This window comes from Scylla paramamosain, chromosome 30 (genome assembly GCF_035594125.1).
Source record: "Scylla paramamosain isolate STU-SP2022 chromosome 30, ASM3559412v1, whole genome shotgun sequence".
In the NCBI taxonomy this organism is placed as follows: domain Eukaryota; kingdom Metazoa; phylum Arthropoda; class Malacostraca; order Decapoda; family Portunidae; genus Scylla; species Scylla paramamosain.
Window position 1 is genome coordinate 4,262,285 of NC_087180.1, and position 15,503 is coordinate 4,277,787.

The window sequence follows — 15,503 nt, forward strand, 5'->3', positions numbered from 1 at the left end:
ACACATTTTTACATAGAAATACAAACATATATACATTTTTTTATCTACAGTAAAAATATTAACATTACTCACTCATTTACTACTACTACAACACACACACACACACACACACACACACACACACACACACACACACACACACACACACACACACACACACACACACACAGTCAGAGAGAGAAAGGAGAGGGTGATGATGGTAATGCTCTCTTACTAATAAAGTGATTGTTTACATACATATATATGCAACAACAATAGCGACTGGCAAAGTTAATGAAGTCTTAATCTGACAGCTTATTAAATCACTATCATTATTTTTATTGTAAAGTAATGACAAGAGAAACAACGATTATTAAATCAAGATAGTTGCAATGAACAATGGGCATGATGTGAAGGAAAAAAAATAGGATAGAGTGGTTTCCTTAATATTATTGTATGTCATCATAAATCCAAAGTGGAAATATATTCATGACTAGGAAGTATTTCATTATGTCACAATATGTATCATTAAAAACTGTTAAAAACATATTCAAGAGAGAGAGAGAGAGAGAGAGAGAGAGAGAGAGAGAGAGAGAGAGAGAGAGAGAGAGAGAGAGAGAGAGAGAGAGAGGAAAGGTAGGGAAGGGAAAGGAAGGGAAGGGAAGGAAAGGAGAGGAAAGGAGAGGAGAGGGGAGGGGAGAGAGGAGAGGAGAGGAGAAAAGCATTAGTGAGCATGGAGGACACAGGAATACTCACAGTAGGAGCAGGAGGAGTTCACGCTGTGCCAGCCAGAGTCAGTGCAGGGGACAGTATAGGAGTAGACATCGGGCGACACGTGGTGCTGCGACAGGCACACCACCAGCAGCTCGTGCCCTGCTGTCCAGATCCTTTGGTCCCATCTGGCGTGTCCATTGACCGGGTACAGCCTCTCGCGGCACACTGGAGGATTTTAGGATTACGTAGGATCACTGGAGGATGGGCCATCAACTGTCAGTGAGGGAGGGTTGGGCGATGACGGGCTGCCTATGTCAAAATGGGGTGTCACAACTTGGTGCCTGCAACACTAGATGAATGATAATTTCGTGGACGTTTTTTCTGATAGAGAGAGAGAGAGAGAGAGAGAGAGAGAGAGAGAGAGAGAGAGAGAGAGAGAGAGAGAGAGAGAGAGAGAGAGAGAGAGAGAGAGAGAGAGAGAGAGAGAGAGAAATCCCACCACAAAAAAACAGAAACCTTAGTCGCTCTTGGTGTAGAAAGGGTTAAGTTAGATTAAGTTCTATTGGGTCAAGACAGATCAGATCGTCTGTTCCATCTTTCCCTGCCCTAAAAAATAAAGTTAGGATGGAAATGGGCATAAAAACGATTCATTATATATATGTGCATAATCCTTAAGACGCAAAAGAATCTAATAGCATTGTGGGGGACTTTACCTGAGTCACAGACAGAACAAAACAATAGAATAATTAAATGTTTACCCACATGAGTCACCTGTTGTGCACTTTAACCATTAGCCACTCCTTGTGCTTACCGTTGACGCAGGGGTCGGGGTTTGCCCAGCCGTCGGCGGTGCATATGAAGTCACTGATGTTGAGAGCCTTGTCAAAGGTAAGGAGGTCCTCAGGGCAGGCGCGTGTCACCACCTCATCCACTCTCCACACGCCTGGCTCCTCTTCCTCTATTGCTACGCCCCCTAGGTCTTCCTCCAGACACACTGTAGGAGGGGAAGTGGGTCGTTTAAGACAACGACAATAACAATAGTTGTTGTTGAGGTGCAGGTGGTCAGTGCTCCGGTAGCCAGCAGGGCAGTCAAGCGTCATGTTGTCCTCCACTCTTCCTGGTCCTCGCTCCTCCCACTTGACAGAAACATTGCCAAAGTCTGGCTTCTCCGTGCACACTAAGAGAGAGAGAGAGAGAGAGAGAGAGAGAGAGAGAGAGAGAGAGAGAGAGAGAGAGAGAGAGAGAGAGAGAGAGAGAGAGAGAGAGAGACCGTTGCTATTAAAAAAAAACGGTGATATAACAAGTATCCAGGAGAGACATACCGAAATTTATCCCCTCTATTTATTTTAGGTGCTTTTTAATATTTTCCCACCCATAGAAAAATATGCAATAATTATTCCGTTTATTCAATAAAATCCTGTCATCATTTTCTCTCTTACAAGTACAGGAAATACGTAAACGATTCCTTTAGCCTAAGCAGATCGTTTGTTAGGGGTCATAGTAATTCATGTTTAGGAAGAAAGATGCCACAACTAGACCCTTTAAGTGGATGAGATCATACCTATGTCAAGACTGTCTTACCCAAGAAGATACATAATTATTTCCCTTTACCTTCGGAAAAGTAAATAGGCCATTTTTTTATCCTTTTTTTTCATATGAGCAGCAAATTGAAGTTTTTTTTTTTTTATATTTCGTTAGAGTTTTGGTACTTTAGACAGATTTATTGACACGTAAAAACGGTATTACCAGAGGCATCTAGTAAAACTTTTCATGATTTAAATTCCCTAAACAATTGTCGGCATGTTTCTGACCTTGCAAATATGAAAAGGAAGCGAAAAACTAGTTCTTGAGTTAGGTGACACCACTGCAAATCTCACATAGTTCTTGTAAGTTACTACATTTTTCCATCCACTTTCCTTATTTATCCACTTGTTTTGCATATATGAATACTTAAAAGTGTACCTCCTGGACGAGAGAGTTCATTTTGAGTCCCACACAGTCATTGCTTTAGTTTTGCATCCACTTTCATTAAATGCCTTGACTGTGTCGTTGTAAACATGATAAATAGCAAAAAGTTTAGTTCCCGGACGACAAGACCCCTCCCTTGGAGTCCCGCATACTCACTCTGTTGGCAGGTGGTGATAGTCTTCCATCCCTCGGAGGTGCAGCTCACTGTGATGGTGGTGAGGGAGACGTTCTCATTGTTGCGATGTTTGGCAGGGCATTCCAATATCACCTCATCTCCAAACCTCCCCGGCTCCCTCTCCGGCCACTCCATTATCACAGTGCCGAAGTCTGGAGGATCCCTACATGCTGAGGAATTGAAACGAGGCGAGGTAGTGACAGGATCCATCTTTTTGACCTGACGTTTGAATCTTTTTGTATTTCCTTTGATTTTTGGCTATTTGAATTTGAAGCTGTGGAGTATATAATAAATGGAAACTAGGAGAAATCGAGATCAATAATTTGTAATGACGTTTGAATCATATCACGATTTCTCTAATATTTGTTTGAATTGATTTAAAAAGTTGTGGAGTATATTACACATGGCAGCAGAGACATCGAAAAAATATCTGTCGTTTTCTTTAAAGAAATTTGATGGTCTTTTCAAACTTCTTTAGCGAGTCTGCCTGATTCGAATTATCTGCCAAAAAGATAAACTTGTACGGTATGACAAGCAGAAAATATGGAGATAAAGAGGAAAGATTAATCGTCTCTAATTTCCCTAGCGAATCTTTCCCTGTGTTTCCATCGATCTGAAAGGAAACTTGAAACATATAGTAAGGATTTGCTTATACACACACACACACACACACAAGAAAAAAGAACAAGAAAGACAGATCCACAAATATTAACAGGCATTTCTGTCTTTCCATGAATGTATGGAAAAATAAGTTTGGAAATTGTGGTGGAAGGATCTGTTGGCGCACAAGAAAGGGTTCCTCACACAAGATGCAGGGGTTGGTGGCCAGCCAGCCATCAGGCGTGCACACGGTGGTGATGGTGGTGTCGTTGAGGGACTCGTTATGGTAGTGACTCGACCTGCAGTTGATGGAAATCTCGTCATTCAGCCTTCCCGGTGCTATGGAATCATTCCACAGCGCCTTATACTGCGTCAGGTCCGGGGCCACGAAACACACTGATGACAAGAGAGAGAGAGAGAAAAAAAAAAGAAAGATCAAGATTTCGAGTATTTATGAAAGAAGAAAGCAAATGTACAAAGGGAAAAAGGAGATTAAGACTTCAGAGAATGAATGAGAAGATAAATCACAAAAAGAAATGCATGAAATAATAAAAAAGAATATATAGGACAATAGAAAATGAATACCACCACCAAAACCCACAAGAAACCAGGAACCAGTAGAGGCGGTACCCAAACAAACACAAGTCACCGGGAAGTTGCATAGCTTATTTCCCACCTTGCTCGCAGATGGCGTTTGTCCAGCCTTCATAGTTGCAGTGGAGGGTCTGCTGGGTCTCCAGGCTCGGGTACTGGTAGAGACCCGTATTGCAGGTGACTTCCACTGAGCTACCCTCGGGCCAAGGCTCCGTAGAGATCCAGTCAGTTGAGGCATTGGTCACTGTTGGCTCATCCTCGCACACTACGAGAGATTGAGTGATTGGTTGATGTGTCGATGGATTAAAACAAAGGAAAACAGAACGCCGGTCACTATTGCCTCATTTCACACACTACGAGAGACTGACAGATGGGTTGGTCGATGGTTTAGAATCAGAAAATAGGGCGCCGGCCACTACTAGCTCGTCTCTTACACTGCGAGAAATTGAGTGATTGGTGATAGATTAATCCTTTCACTGCTATTTGGCTCATTCTTCCTCAGTCACTAACCACTTTGAGACATTTTTCTTGTTCTTCAGCCACCTCTTAACATTTTATCTGCTAGAAACTGTAAAAGCTTTTCTTTGTTATCCTGTGGCGGGACGCCACACCCTCGCCCCGCATTCCATTCTCCCAAGTGGTGTGACCTGCCTGTGACCTGACGCCAGTCCTCGTCCAGCGAGGTTTGGGCTTGGACGTGCATGCGTCTTGTAGCTGCTCCACTCAGCTTTATCATTGTACAGTATTTTAAAAATGATATACTGACGCAGTTATACAATCGTGTTTCTGTGGCACACCTTTGGGCAACACGTATGCACACAAGTATCTGCCAGAATCTTACTAGTACAAAATTGTGGTAACGACGAGATCGGGGGATTCTCATGCAGGTCTCCTGACCACGTGCCCTGTCTGCTTGCCAGGTACTTTAGCCTTCATCATGTCCTGGCTAAGTGCAACTGCCAGCGACCAGCAGGTGCCTGGATTCCCCTCACTGTGTCCCGCACTAGGCTACAGAGAAGGCAGCTTAGGGATAAGCTGACCCGAGGCAGCGGCAGCTGTGAGGGGGCGGTATCTGGTCGTAATATTTGATATACGACAGCTGTTATGTTTCGCGTGTCCTTTACCCTGGCACAGCTTGGGCTAGGTTATAGAAGTTTAGTAGTACAGTCCCCTTCTTTCTTATACGTGCTTATAAAGGTTTCATACTTTGTTGTTAGTGCTGTGAATTGTTGCTTATCTCAGTAAAAGGGTTAATTAGTTGAGTGAGTGATGGCTTGAATAGTTGATGGGGTTGATGGTGAGAACATAGGGCTGTAAGGAAAACTGATCTTCTAAAGCTCCCTAATGACTCAGCATTAACAACTTAATTACTTACTGAATCTATAACTATAACTGGCTGCTTGTGCCACTCTCACAAACACAAGTGACATCCCACACCTCACCTTTCAGACAGCCTTCCGTCTCCTCCCAGCCGTCGAAGGTACACTCCACCTCCATCATGGCGTTATTTATGCTCAGGAACCGGTGCTCATGAAAACATGTGACGGTGTTGATGCGTCCCACGAGCCACACTCTTCCATTCCGTTCTGCTGTCGCGTTTGCCACCTCAAGGTCATCCTGGCACACTGCATGGAGGTCATGAATGGAGTCACCAGTGAAATGACAATAATAATAATAATAATAATAATAATAATAATAATAATAATAATAATAATAATAATAATTATTATTATTATTATTATTATTATTATTATTATTATTATTATTATTATTATTATTATTATTATTATTATTATTATTACTATAAGAAGGAAAGGCTTGGAGATTATTGAGAAAATTTCAACTTCTGTAATTAATTTGTTTATTTATTAATTTATTTGTTTGTTCTCTGGGTCAAGGAGCAAGAGATTGAGTGGCCTTTATTCTCCCAATTTTGTGTGCCTCTGATCAATTTTGTGTGCCTCTGATCAGAGTCTTCGACACTCAGGAAACAGATGAATCAAAATAATATATTTGAGTGGGTATACATTAACAATATTCCATTTAACCATGAAATATTCTTGGCACATGCTATAATATAATGAGTGACTGATCCATGCTAGTCTTTAGTATCACTACGGATGAAAACTGCAGCTGTGGAAGCATAATAACACTTATAAGAAGAAGGACACAGCACAGCACCTTCTTGACAGGCAGGCAGGCTCTCCCAGTCAGCGTATTGGCGGTAAAGTTACATATCCTTCAACAAAATCCTCTCATAAACATAACAAGTAAACCCGCTGTACTAGTGGCAAAGGAAAAAGCACCTCACCTTTCTCACAGGCAGGCAGGTCCTCCCAGCCATCGTATTGGCAGGAGAATGACATCTCTGTGGTATCCGCTTCGATGAAGTGGTAGCCTTCCAAGCAGGTAGCGATGACGTTATCACCCACCCGCCACATGTCATCCCACCAGGTCGTTGTCGCATTGCCAACCAAGGGCTCTCCCAGACATCCTAGGCAGGGATGCGTGTAGGAGTAAAAGAGAGAGAGAGAGAGAGAGAGAGAGAGAGAGAGAGAGAGAGAGAGAGAGAGAGAGAGAGAGAGAGAGAGAGAGAGAGGGGGTGAAATTCAGGGACAAACAGGTAAACACAGAAGCAGACAGGATAAAAAGAATAGAGTAACAAAGAAACAGAGAAACAAGTGGATATAGACAAACAGAACAGCAAAAAGACAAAGAGAGAGAGAGAGAGAGATACAGACAGAAAGGTAGGCATAGACACATTTAGAGAGACAGGGAAACATACACATCAAATCAAAGAGAGTACTGTAATAAATTTAGACAGACAGCGAGATAAACATACCGTTATCAAAGCAGATAAGTAAGACGAGCTACAAAAAAAAAAGTACAAAAATATATAAAAAAAAAGATCAATAACATAAAAGAAGCAGTAGTAAGACCTCCAAGAAATAAATGAAAATACAACACGAATGATAAAAAGATAAACCAAAATCTATCACTGAAAAAAATAAATAAATAAAATAAAATACAATAAAATAAAAGAATAATGACACCATACCTCTTTGGCACTCGAGGCTATCCCATCCCGTCGAGGTGCACAACACTTCCTGGTCTCTCTTGTTGTGGGCCACCAGGTAGCTGTCCTCGCACGTCACTGTCACCAAGGCGTTCACCATCCAGGGCCCGTCGCTGTCAGGGGTGAGGGAGTTGGTGATGTCCTCGTTTGGTGGTATCATGCAACCTGTGGGATGGTGTGCTGGCTTGTTGCGGTGGGTTTTGATACGGTGTTTGTTTTTTTCTATTTTAGATAGTCTTTTTCTCTCTCTCTCTCTCTCTCTCTCTCTCTCTCTCTCTCTCTCTCTCTCTCTCTCTCTCTCTCTCTCTCTCTCTCTCTCTCTCTCTCTCTCTCTCTCTCTCTCTCTCTCTCTCTCTCTCTCTCTCTCTCTCTCTCTCTCTCTCTCTCTCTCTCTCTCTCTCTCTTCCCTTGCACTCTGAATGAAGAATGAAGCATCTGTTCTCTACATTTATTAATTAATTAATTTATTTATTTTATACCATCATACACCACCAAGAATTTGTTTACATATCAACCCCTGTTCTACTAAAACACACACACACACACGCACACACACACACTGCACTTACGGTTACATTCTTTCACTTCCGTGCCATTGTAGTCGTAGGTTCCATTATACTCCGTGCACGTAAACAGCTGCTCCACCTCGCCGTCAGCCGTGCCCATGCCAGGATAGCAGTTGTACTTCATCCAGTGCGTCTCGTAACCAGGGTACGTGGAGTTTTCGATCGTCATGTGTGGCTTGCTAGGAAGACTCTCGTTGCACACTGCCAGAGAGATGAGACGAGGTGAGCAAAGTACAGGTGTGTTAGGGAAGTGTTCGGTTAGGTTCTGATGATCGTGTTGGGTCGTTTGTGTTGTTGCTTTGGGTGAGATGTCTTTGGTTGTTGAGTGACATGTAGGGTGGTGTGGGACAGGGAAGCGGGATGTTCTGATGCTCGTGTTTGTGTTGTTTTGGGTGTAATGTCTTTGTTTTGTTTTGTGTTTATGCTGGAGGGTGAAGTGGGTCATTCTCTACCCTGTAAGCCTCCTCTGTGTCATTCCCGCGTTCTGCCTCCGTCCTTCCAATTTCCCGGTGCGTCTATCGGCGTGACACTAACCCACAACGCCGATGCAAGGAAGTAGTGGCTCCTGCGGCGCCCACCCTCCCAGCTGGCCGTGACACTGGCGTTCCTGCTTTTCCTTGTTGCCCACCACCGCGTCCACGAAGAAGCCTGGGTGACAACTGTGGAAAGGGATGCTCTTGTTACCATCTTTGGAAACACTCATGTGCCGCACCTCCACTCCTTTGAAAAGCTGAAGTGACACGGATTTTTTAAAAGTGAAATATAGTTAAGATTTAATGTTATTATCTATGCACCATTCCTATGAACACAAAAGAATATTCAAAGTATGCAAAACGTGTCTCCTGTAAGTAAGGAAAACATCTCTATTATCAGATAAAAAATTTGAGGATAAAACTTTTTTCAATTTTTTAAAGGTTCAATTAGAACATTTCTCTCTAATCTACAGATTTTTTAAACCTGAAAAGACATAAAATCTCTCTCTCTCTATATATATAGGAAGTTTATACCAGTAAAGTGTTCTTGAAACTTTAAACTTTGTTCAGAAATAAAATATGGTAAAGTTAAATGTTGTTATCTTCACACCGCTACTGTGAACACAAAACACGCACGATGTGTCTCCTTTACGCAAGGAACATAACTCTAGTATAAGGTAATAAAAAAATTGATATCAAAATTATCAATTTTTTTTTCAGGTCCGGTCCTAGAAAAAAAAAATGCGATTGAAAATGTCTCTTTAAACTGCAGAATTTTTAATGATGAAATGCAAAGGTAAAATATGTATATGGAAAGCTTATATCAATCAGTAAAGTGTGTTTTTTACTATGTGTGTTTTTTTATGATTCTAGTAGTAGATTAGCAAGATTTCTTCATGATTAACAGGAAAAACACTCTTGACAATCAGGCTAATAGTGTGGCCTGTGGATTGAGAGCCAGGCTAATAGTGTGGCCTGTGGATTGAGAGCCAGGCTAATACTGTGGCCTGTGGATTGAGAGCCAGGCTAATAGTGTGGCCTGTGGATTGAGAGCCAGGCTAATACTGTGGCCTGTGGATTGAGAGCCAGGTTAATAGTGTGGCCTGTGGATTGAGAGCCAGGCTAATACTGTGGCCTGTGGATTGAGAGCCAGGCTAATAGTGTGGCCTGTGGATTGAGAGCCAGGCTAATACTGTGGCCTGTGGATTGAGAGCCAGGCTAATAGTGTGGCCTGTGGATTGAGAGCCAGGCTAATACTGTGGCCTGTGGAATTAGTGGTGGTGAGAGAGCAGAGCCTTTCAGAAAACGGGGCTTGGAATAATTACCGGAACCGGTTGGAGATGACACTTGCACATGTAACTATCTCTCTCTCTCTCTCTCTCTCTCTCTCTCTCTCTCTCTCTCTCTCTCTCTCTCTCTCTCTCTCTCTCTCTCTCTCTCTCTCTCTCTCTCTCTCTCTCTCTCTCTCTCTCTCTCTCTCTCTCTCTCTCTCTCTCTCTCTCTCTCTCTCTCTCTCTCTCTCTCTCACACACACACACACACACACACACACACACACACACACACACACACACCTCACCACGAGTGTTACTCACGAGTATGTAAGAGTTTGAAAAACGGCGCGATTACGGAGGTTGCGCTGAATATTCATAAAACTGCAGTTAGGCGGAGCTGTCCAGCATCCTGTTGGAAAGGAGTGGAAAGGTAAAGAAAATGCGTCCGCTTTATCATCCACATAACTCTTAAGACGTCAGTTAACTACCTTTCTATCTGCACTCCTTACTTATCTTACTAAAAGAGTGAAGAAATAATAAAGAAAACACGTCCATTTCAAGACCCACATAACGTAATCCTTTGAAATTCAGTTAACTACCTCTCTTCCTGCGCTCCTTACTCACCGAGCGGACCGTGAAACTCGCAGACGTAAAATGGGGTGGTGGTGCCGAAGTCCGTGGGCGCGAGGACCCAGGAGGCATTCTGGGTCACGCTGAGGAAGAGGTGCTGTGTTCCCTCCACTGATGATCTGTTGACAGCGCTGTGCACTTCTGCTGACATCTCGTACAGGTCGCCCAGAGACGCGTCGCCAAACCTGGTGGAAAGTAATAGGCATGTTTTATGGCTCTCTCTGTTTGTCTGTCAGCCTATGTTTGTTTGCTTATGTCTCTCTCTCTCTCTCTCTCTCTCTCTCTCTCTCTCTCTCTCTCTCTCTCTCTCTCTCTCTCTCTCTCTCTCTCTCTCTCTCTCTCTCTCTCTCTCTATCTCTGAAATACTCACGCCACGTTTAGTCCAATGGCCACGTCTGCAGTATCATGGACATCCCAGTCCACTTTATCCTGTTCACAAAATTATAATACTCAACATTAATAAACTGAAAAAAAAAGCGTAACAAGAGATTTCCCATGTTAATAATTACAGGTAATACTAGTAATGTAAGTTTTATGATTTTTTATTTATTTATTTATTTTATTTATTTATTTATTTATTTATTTATTTTTATCGTGAGAGCTAACCGCGATGAACAGAGCGAGTTCGTCAATCTGTGACATGGTGGTCGGGTGGGCAAGGCCTGAACCCTCCTTGTTGCAGGTGGCGAGAGCTTTCAGGAAGGTGGGTTCAGGGGAAGGGGATTCGATCAGCTTGTAGCATATGGTTCCCACTTTCTCGTAATCCTCTGGACACGTCACTGTGAAGTAGAAGAGATCAGGTGTTGAGAGATATTTGTACTGCTAACTGATATTGCGACTGCTACTAGTGCTATTGCTGGTGGTGCTGTTACAGCTACTACTGCAAAATTAACTCTAAATAGCAAAGTGGGCGATGAGAAAATGTTAGGCTGTTAGTTTTCCGTGACAAGTGAACAGTCGTTTTCTGTTTGTCTACTACATGTGGCGTGCACCTTGATTTCATGAATGCTGCTGCTGCTGCTGCCAACACCCCAATCTCACCTGGCCACATGCAGATTGCTCTCCTGACAGCAGAATGACAATATCTGAGGAGCCACTGTTTAACATCGCTGTTCTTCATCACCACGCATAGATCAACTGCTCTCTGTTATGAAGAGATTCTCGTTATTGTGTCTGCTAGTATGCCACATGCTGAAACACTTCTGCACCACACCGCCACTAAATTCAAAAAGTTCAAAAGTTCAGGTTACACGGGTTTGTAAAGAAGAATCATTGTACATATGTAAAATATTCATTTGAATTCTTACTAGTGGTGTGTAGAAAATAATCATATTTAACTTTAAAAAAATATCACTAGATTTTTTTTCATTAACATACATTCATATAAATATTCTTCTTTTCATGATTTAATCATATATAATCTTAGAAGAAAACTTTTCATAACAAAAATTGTTGATTTTTTTTTTTTTTTTGTAAATGACCTTAGCTAAAAAAAAAGTGAAAAAATTTCAATTTAAGTATTTTCTCAGATAATTGGGATATGTTCTTTACTTAAAGGAGAACCATACATTTACATGTACATATGTAAAATATTCTTTAGAGTTCTTAGGAGTAGTGCGTAGATAATAACCATATTTTACTTAAGAAAAAAAATGACGCCAAAAACACACTTTGTGGATTAATATATTCCTTTTATATTAATATTCTTCTAATTTTCCTGATTTAATCATCAGTGATCTTAAAGTAAAACTTTTAATCGTATCTTTTTTTTTTTGTACAGGTACAAGTGAAAAAAAAAATCAGTGTGCTAATTTTTATGTGATGAGTGAAATATGTTTCTTAGTTAATGGCATTCTTATTATTCTTGTGACATTAGCGAGATTTCTACCTTATTAAGAGGAGGAACACTCTTGGGAAGCCGGCTAATCTTGTTTGAGGCCTTTGAAAACAGTCATAGTGAGAGAGCAAAGCATTTCTGAATACAGGCCATAGTTAAGCAAAATTCGGGTATAAACAAAAAGGTGCTCACCTGAGGATTAATCAGTTTTCCAGGTAGTTACCTTACTGTTTCCACCTGACTGATGTTTAAGACTGTACTGGAGATATAATTAGGAATATTTTTTGCATTTTCATCAGCTATATCACAGCTAGCATCTCTCTCTCTCTCTCTCTCTCTCTCTCTCTCTCTCTCTCTCTCTCTCTCTCTCTCTCTCTCTCTCTCTCTCTCTCTCTCTCTCTCTCTCTCTCTCTCTCTCTCTCACCCTTTTAGTGAGAGTCACGTTGGTGTCGTCCGTAATTTTATCCGGCACGGCAGGTATATAGGCGTATGGTTCTTTCTTGCTTCTGAAAATGAAGGCAGGTGTAAAATATACAGCTGTGAATTCAGAAAATGTTCGTGTGTGTGTGTGTGTGTGTGTGTGTGTGTGTGTGTGTGTGTGTGTGTGTGTGTGTGTGTGTGTGTGTGTGTGTGTGTGTGTGTGTGTGTGTGTGTGTGTGCGTTGGGAGTTTTCATGTGTATACAAATATTTTATATAATCTGTAGAAAAATATATATGAAAAAAGCAAAGGAACCACCTTGTCCACCGCCAACACCAGCAGCTCCATAACTTACTCCTTAAACCCTCGTACTTGTTGTTACTGAGCGTGACTTTAACTTTCGTCCACTTACACACTTATCGTGACACATAACAAAGGGCGCTTACTTAACGTAGTATCCTGTCAGGATCAACAACGAGTCATTTCCTTAAACTGCTGACATCCTCAAAGCTAGTGATGAAAGCCAGCGCGGCATTACGTTTAGCGCACCTGAGAGAGAGAGAGAGAGAGAGAGAGAGAGAGAGAGAGAGAGAGAGAGAGAGAGAGAGAGAGAGAGAGAGAGAGAGAGAATTATTATCGGTGCTTGATTGACTTAGGTATCATATATCATAAATTTTACCACTATACGTAATCACCATGAAACACAGACACACACACACACACACACACACACACACACACACACACACACACACACAATGTTTTACTCACTCTTGGCTGCTTTTGATGAGGTCTCCGTTACTCGACACAAGTGTAAGACAAGAGTTCCCGTCTCTGCTCCTGATGTATTTGTCAGGGCAGCGTACAGGGTAACCTGATGGAGAGAGAGAGAGAGAGAGAGAGAGAGAGAGAGAGAGAGAGAGAGAGAGAGAGAGAGAGAGAGAGAGAGAGAGAGAGAGAGAGAGAGAGAGAGAGAGAGAGAGAGAGAGAGAGAGAGAGATACGTTACTAGAATTGTCTCGTGCTATTATCATCATCATTATCATCATCACTGTCATCATTGAAATACACGGCAGTCCTGGTACACTCGTGCTGTGCTCTTCACCTTCATTTAGTCGTCTAATCTACGTACTGACGGTCTCCCTAGAAAACCTGACTGATACCAGGCTCTGAAACACAGTACAAGTGAATACGATGCCATACTCGATCTCTACCCGGGACAGCACGTTACCTCGGTGTGGCCGGACCCAGACCGACACGCGGTCGTCTTGGTTATCCTGGGAGGTGGAGTAGCCCTAGGTGGAGCGGCGGTGAAGAGAGAGGGAGAGGACCAGTGGTTCATAAATTCAAAATCTTTTGCTTTGTTATCGTTTGGGTTTATGTCGCCCTCACTTCCCGTTTATGAAAACAATGGAACTGAATGGCACTGAGGAATATAGGGTAATGTTAGTGGTATTATTATCATTTATGTCATTATTATTGTTATTATTGTTATTATTATAATAATTATTATTATTATTATTATCATTACTACTACTACTACTACTACTACTACTACAACTACTACGATTATTACTACTTTTATTTCATCATCACTTAACAACAGTAACAACCAATGCAAAAACTTGCCTGCATGTCACTGTATTTTCCCCACCAACATTCGTCACCGTCCTCAGGACAGAAGGCCTTCCCCTCTATATCTCTCATGACATCATCTGCAATGACCAGTAATAGGCAGTGACACACTCAAAACGCACGCGTGCACACACACACACACACACACACACACACACACACACACACACACACACACACACACACACACACACACACATACACACACATTAGATACTTTAAAACGAATGGAGAAAACTATATTTATTGAATGGGGAAAGATGGTGATGCTGTAAAGAAGACAGAGAAGGTGAAATTTGTAATGGATGTGGCTTGTCCTCCCCTACTTACCCAGGCCGCCTGTGTTGTCCCCGAGGCTCACCAGGAATCCCGTGCCGTTGAGAAGGAGGTTGTTATAAGTCGCCCACTCCTGTGATGGTACAAACAAGTCATTTCTTATATATTGTCATAGAATTTTTCTTAAAATAACCCAGCTTTCTCTGACACAAAATACTCTGCCATCAATTTACACGAGTGGTAATATCAGATGCACATAGGCATAGCCATAAGAATCAGTACATACATGATAAGTCCTGAGGTTACACAGTTTGTTTCTGCCGTTGGTACGTGCAGATACGGCCCCTCTCACAGCTGCCACTGACTCTGGTCAGTGGCGAGGAATGTATCCCTAGGATACGTTCCTTGCAGCCTAGTGCAGAGAGTAAACACGACGAATCCAGACATCTGCTGGTCGCCAACAAGTACCCAACGTCAAAGGTCGCTACTCTGTTGAACCCACCAACAGGGAAGGGTGTATAACGAACGTCAAACTACCCACTAAGCTGAGAAAGAACTAATTAGACTTTGCTAGGGAGCACAGGCAATGTAGACAACACATCAGTTGATTACAATTTCCTGTTGGACGACCGCCCACAGTAACAAAACCACCCACGTCCAACAAAGATACGAGTATTATACACTCTGGCCAGAGAACAGCCTATTTACCGTCTCCCAAAAGGCAGACCCACACCTCCGATACAGCAGGTGGAGCCTGGGGAGAAGGTAGACAGTTGTAATCTAGCAGAATATTATACAATCCTCTGGTCTCCCCTACTCACCGCTGTAGGCCCCAAGACCAGTAGCATTTAACGAGCACACAACACACAACGCCTTCACACACAACCCACAACAGTACACTGCATTCCGGCAGATACGGGGAAGAAAACAGGTGTCTGCTTTCATCAAAGTCTAGGCACAGATACAAGAGATAGCCGACCAATGCAAGACTGCGGGTAGAGTCACACTCCACACCATAGGAGCAGCAGGAAATATAGAGGCACACATGCTCCTTGGCACAGTATCTGGGTTGTCCCAGATCCAGGCCTTCTGTAGCGTCTAAAGCACTTTTCAGGGGGTGCTGTGAACTTATCATTAAACCCAGCTGTGACCTCACTGAACGTTTCCCTTTGTGTCTTACAACACAAGGGGGCAGTCACAGCCTGCCCTCTAAAGACAACTCTCTTCCTCCACACAAAACTACAAGCACCTAATAACACACACACCCTTCACTCAAAAATTTTAAACT

General features: G+C 42.4%; 2 protein-coding genes across 3 annotated transcripts; both read right to left on the reverse strand.

Annotated features, from left to right (window-relative positions):
- Positions 1 to 616: 616 nt before the first annotated feature.
- On the reverse strand, positions 617 to 8,456 carry LOC135116178 (complement factor H-like). Of its 2 annotated transcripts, XM_064033471.1 has the most exons (10): positions 8,207 to 8,456; positions 7,676 to 7,873; positions 7,089 to 7,271; positions 6,342 to 6,524; positions 5,473 to 5,655; positions 4,113 to 4,295; positions 3,641 to 3,832; positions 2,818 to 3,006; positions 1,505 to 1,687; positions 617 to 918 (listed from the first exon to the last, which is right to left on the reverse strand). In XM_064033471.1, the coding sequence occupies exons 1-10, from the start codon at positions 8,373 to 8,375 to the stop codon at positions 704 to 706; spliced, it is 1,878 nt and encodes a 625-aa protein (XP_063889541.1). In that variant the 5' UTR covers positions 8,376 to 8,456; the 3' UTR covers positions 617 to 703. The 2 variants fall into 2 exon arrangements, with proteins under 2 accessions (XP_063889541.1, XP_063889540.1); XM_064033470.1 differs by having other exon boundaries at positions 7,676 to 8,346.
- Positions 8,457 to 9,075: 619 nt separating this feature from the next.
- LOC135116065 (uncharacterized) lies at positions 9,076 to 12,802 on the reverse strand. The gene is made up of 9 exons (XM_064033275.1): positions 12,752 to 12,802; positions 12,311 to 12,392; positions 11,091 to 11,193; positions 10,656 to 10,828; positions 10,420 to 10,478; positions 10,044 to 10,234; positions 9,741 to 9,828; positions 9,275 to 9,337; positions 9,076 to 9,145 (listed from the first exon to the last, which is right to left on the reverse strand). Exons 3-9 carry the CDS (start codon positions 11,167 to 11,169, stop codon positions 9,076 to 9,078), a joined length of 723 nt encoding a protein of 240 aa, XP_063889345.1. The 5' UTR covers positions 11,170 to 11,193; positions 12,311 to 12,392; positions 12,752 to 12,802.
- Between the last annotated feature and the right edge of the window lie 2,701 nt (positions 12,803 to 15,503).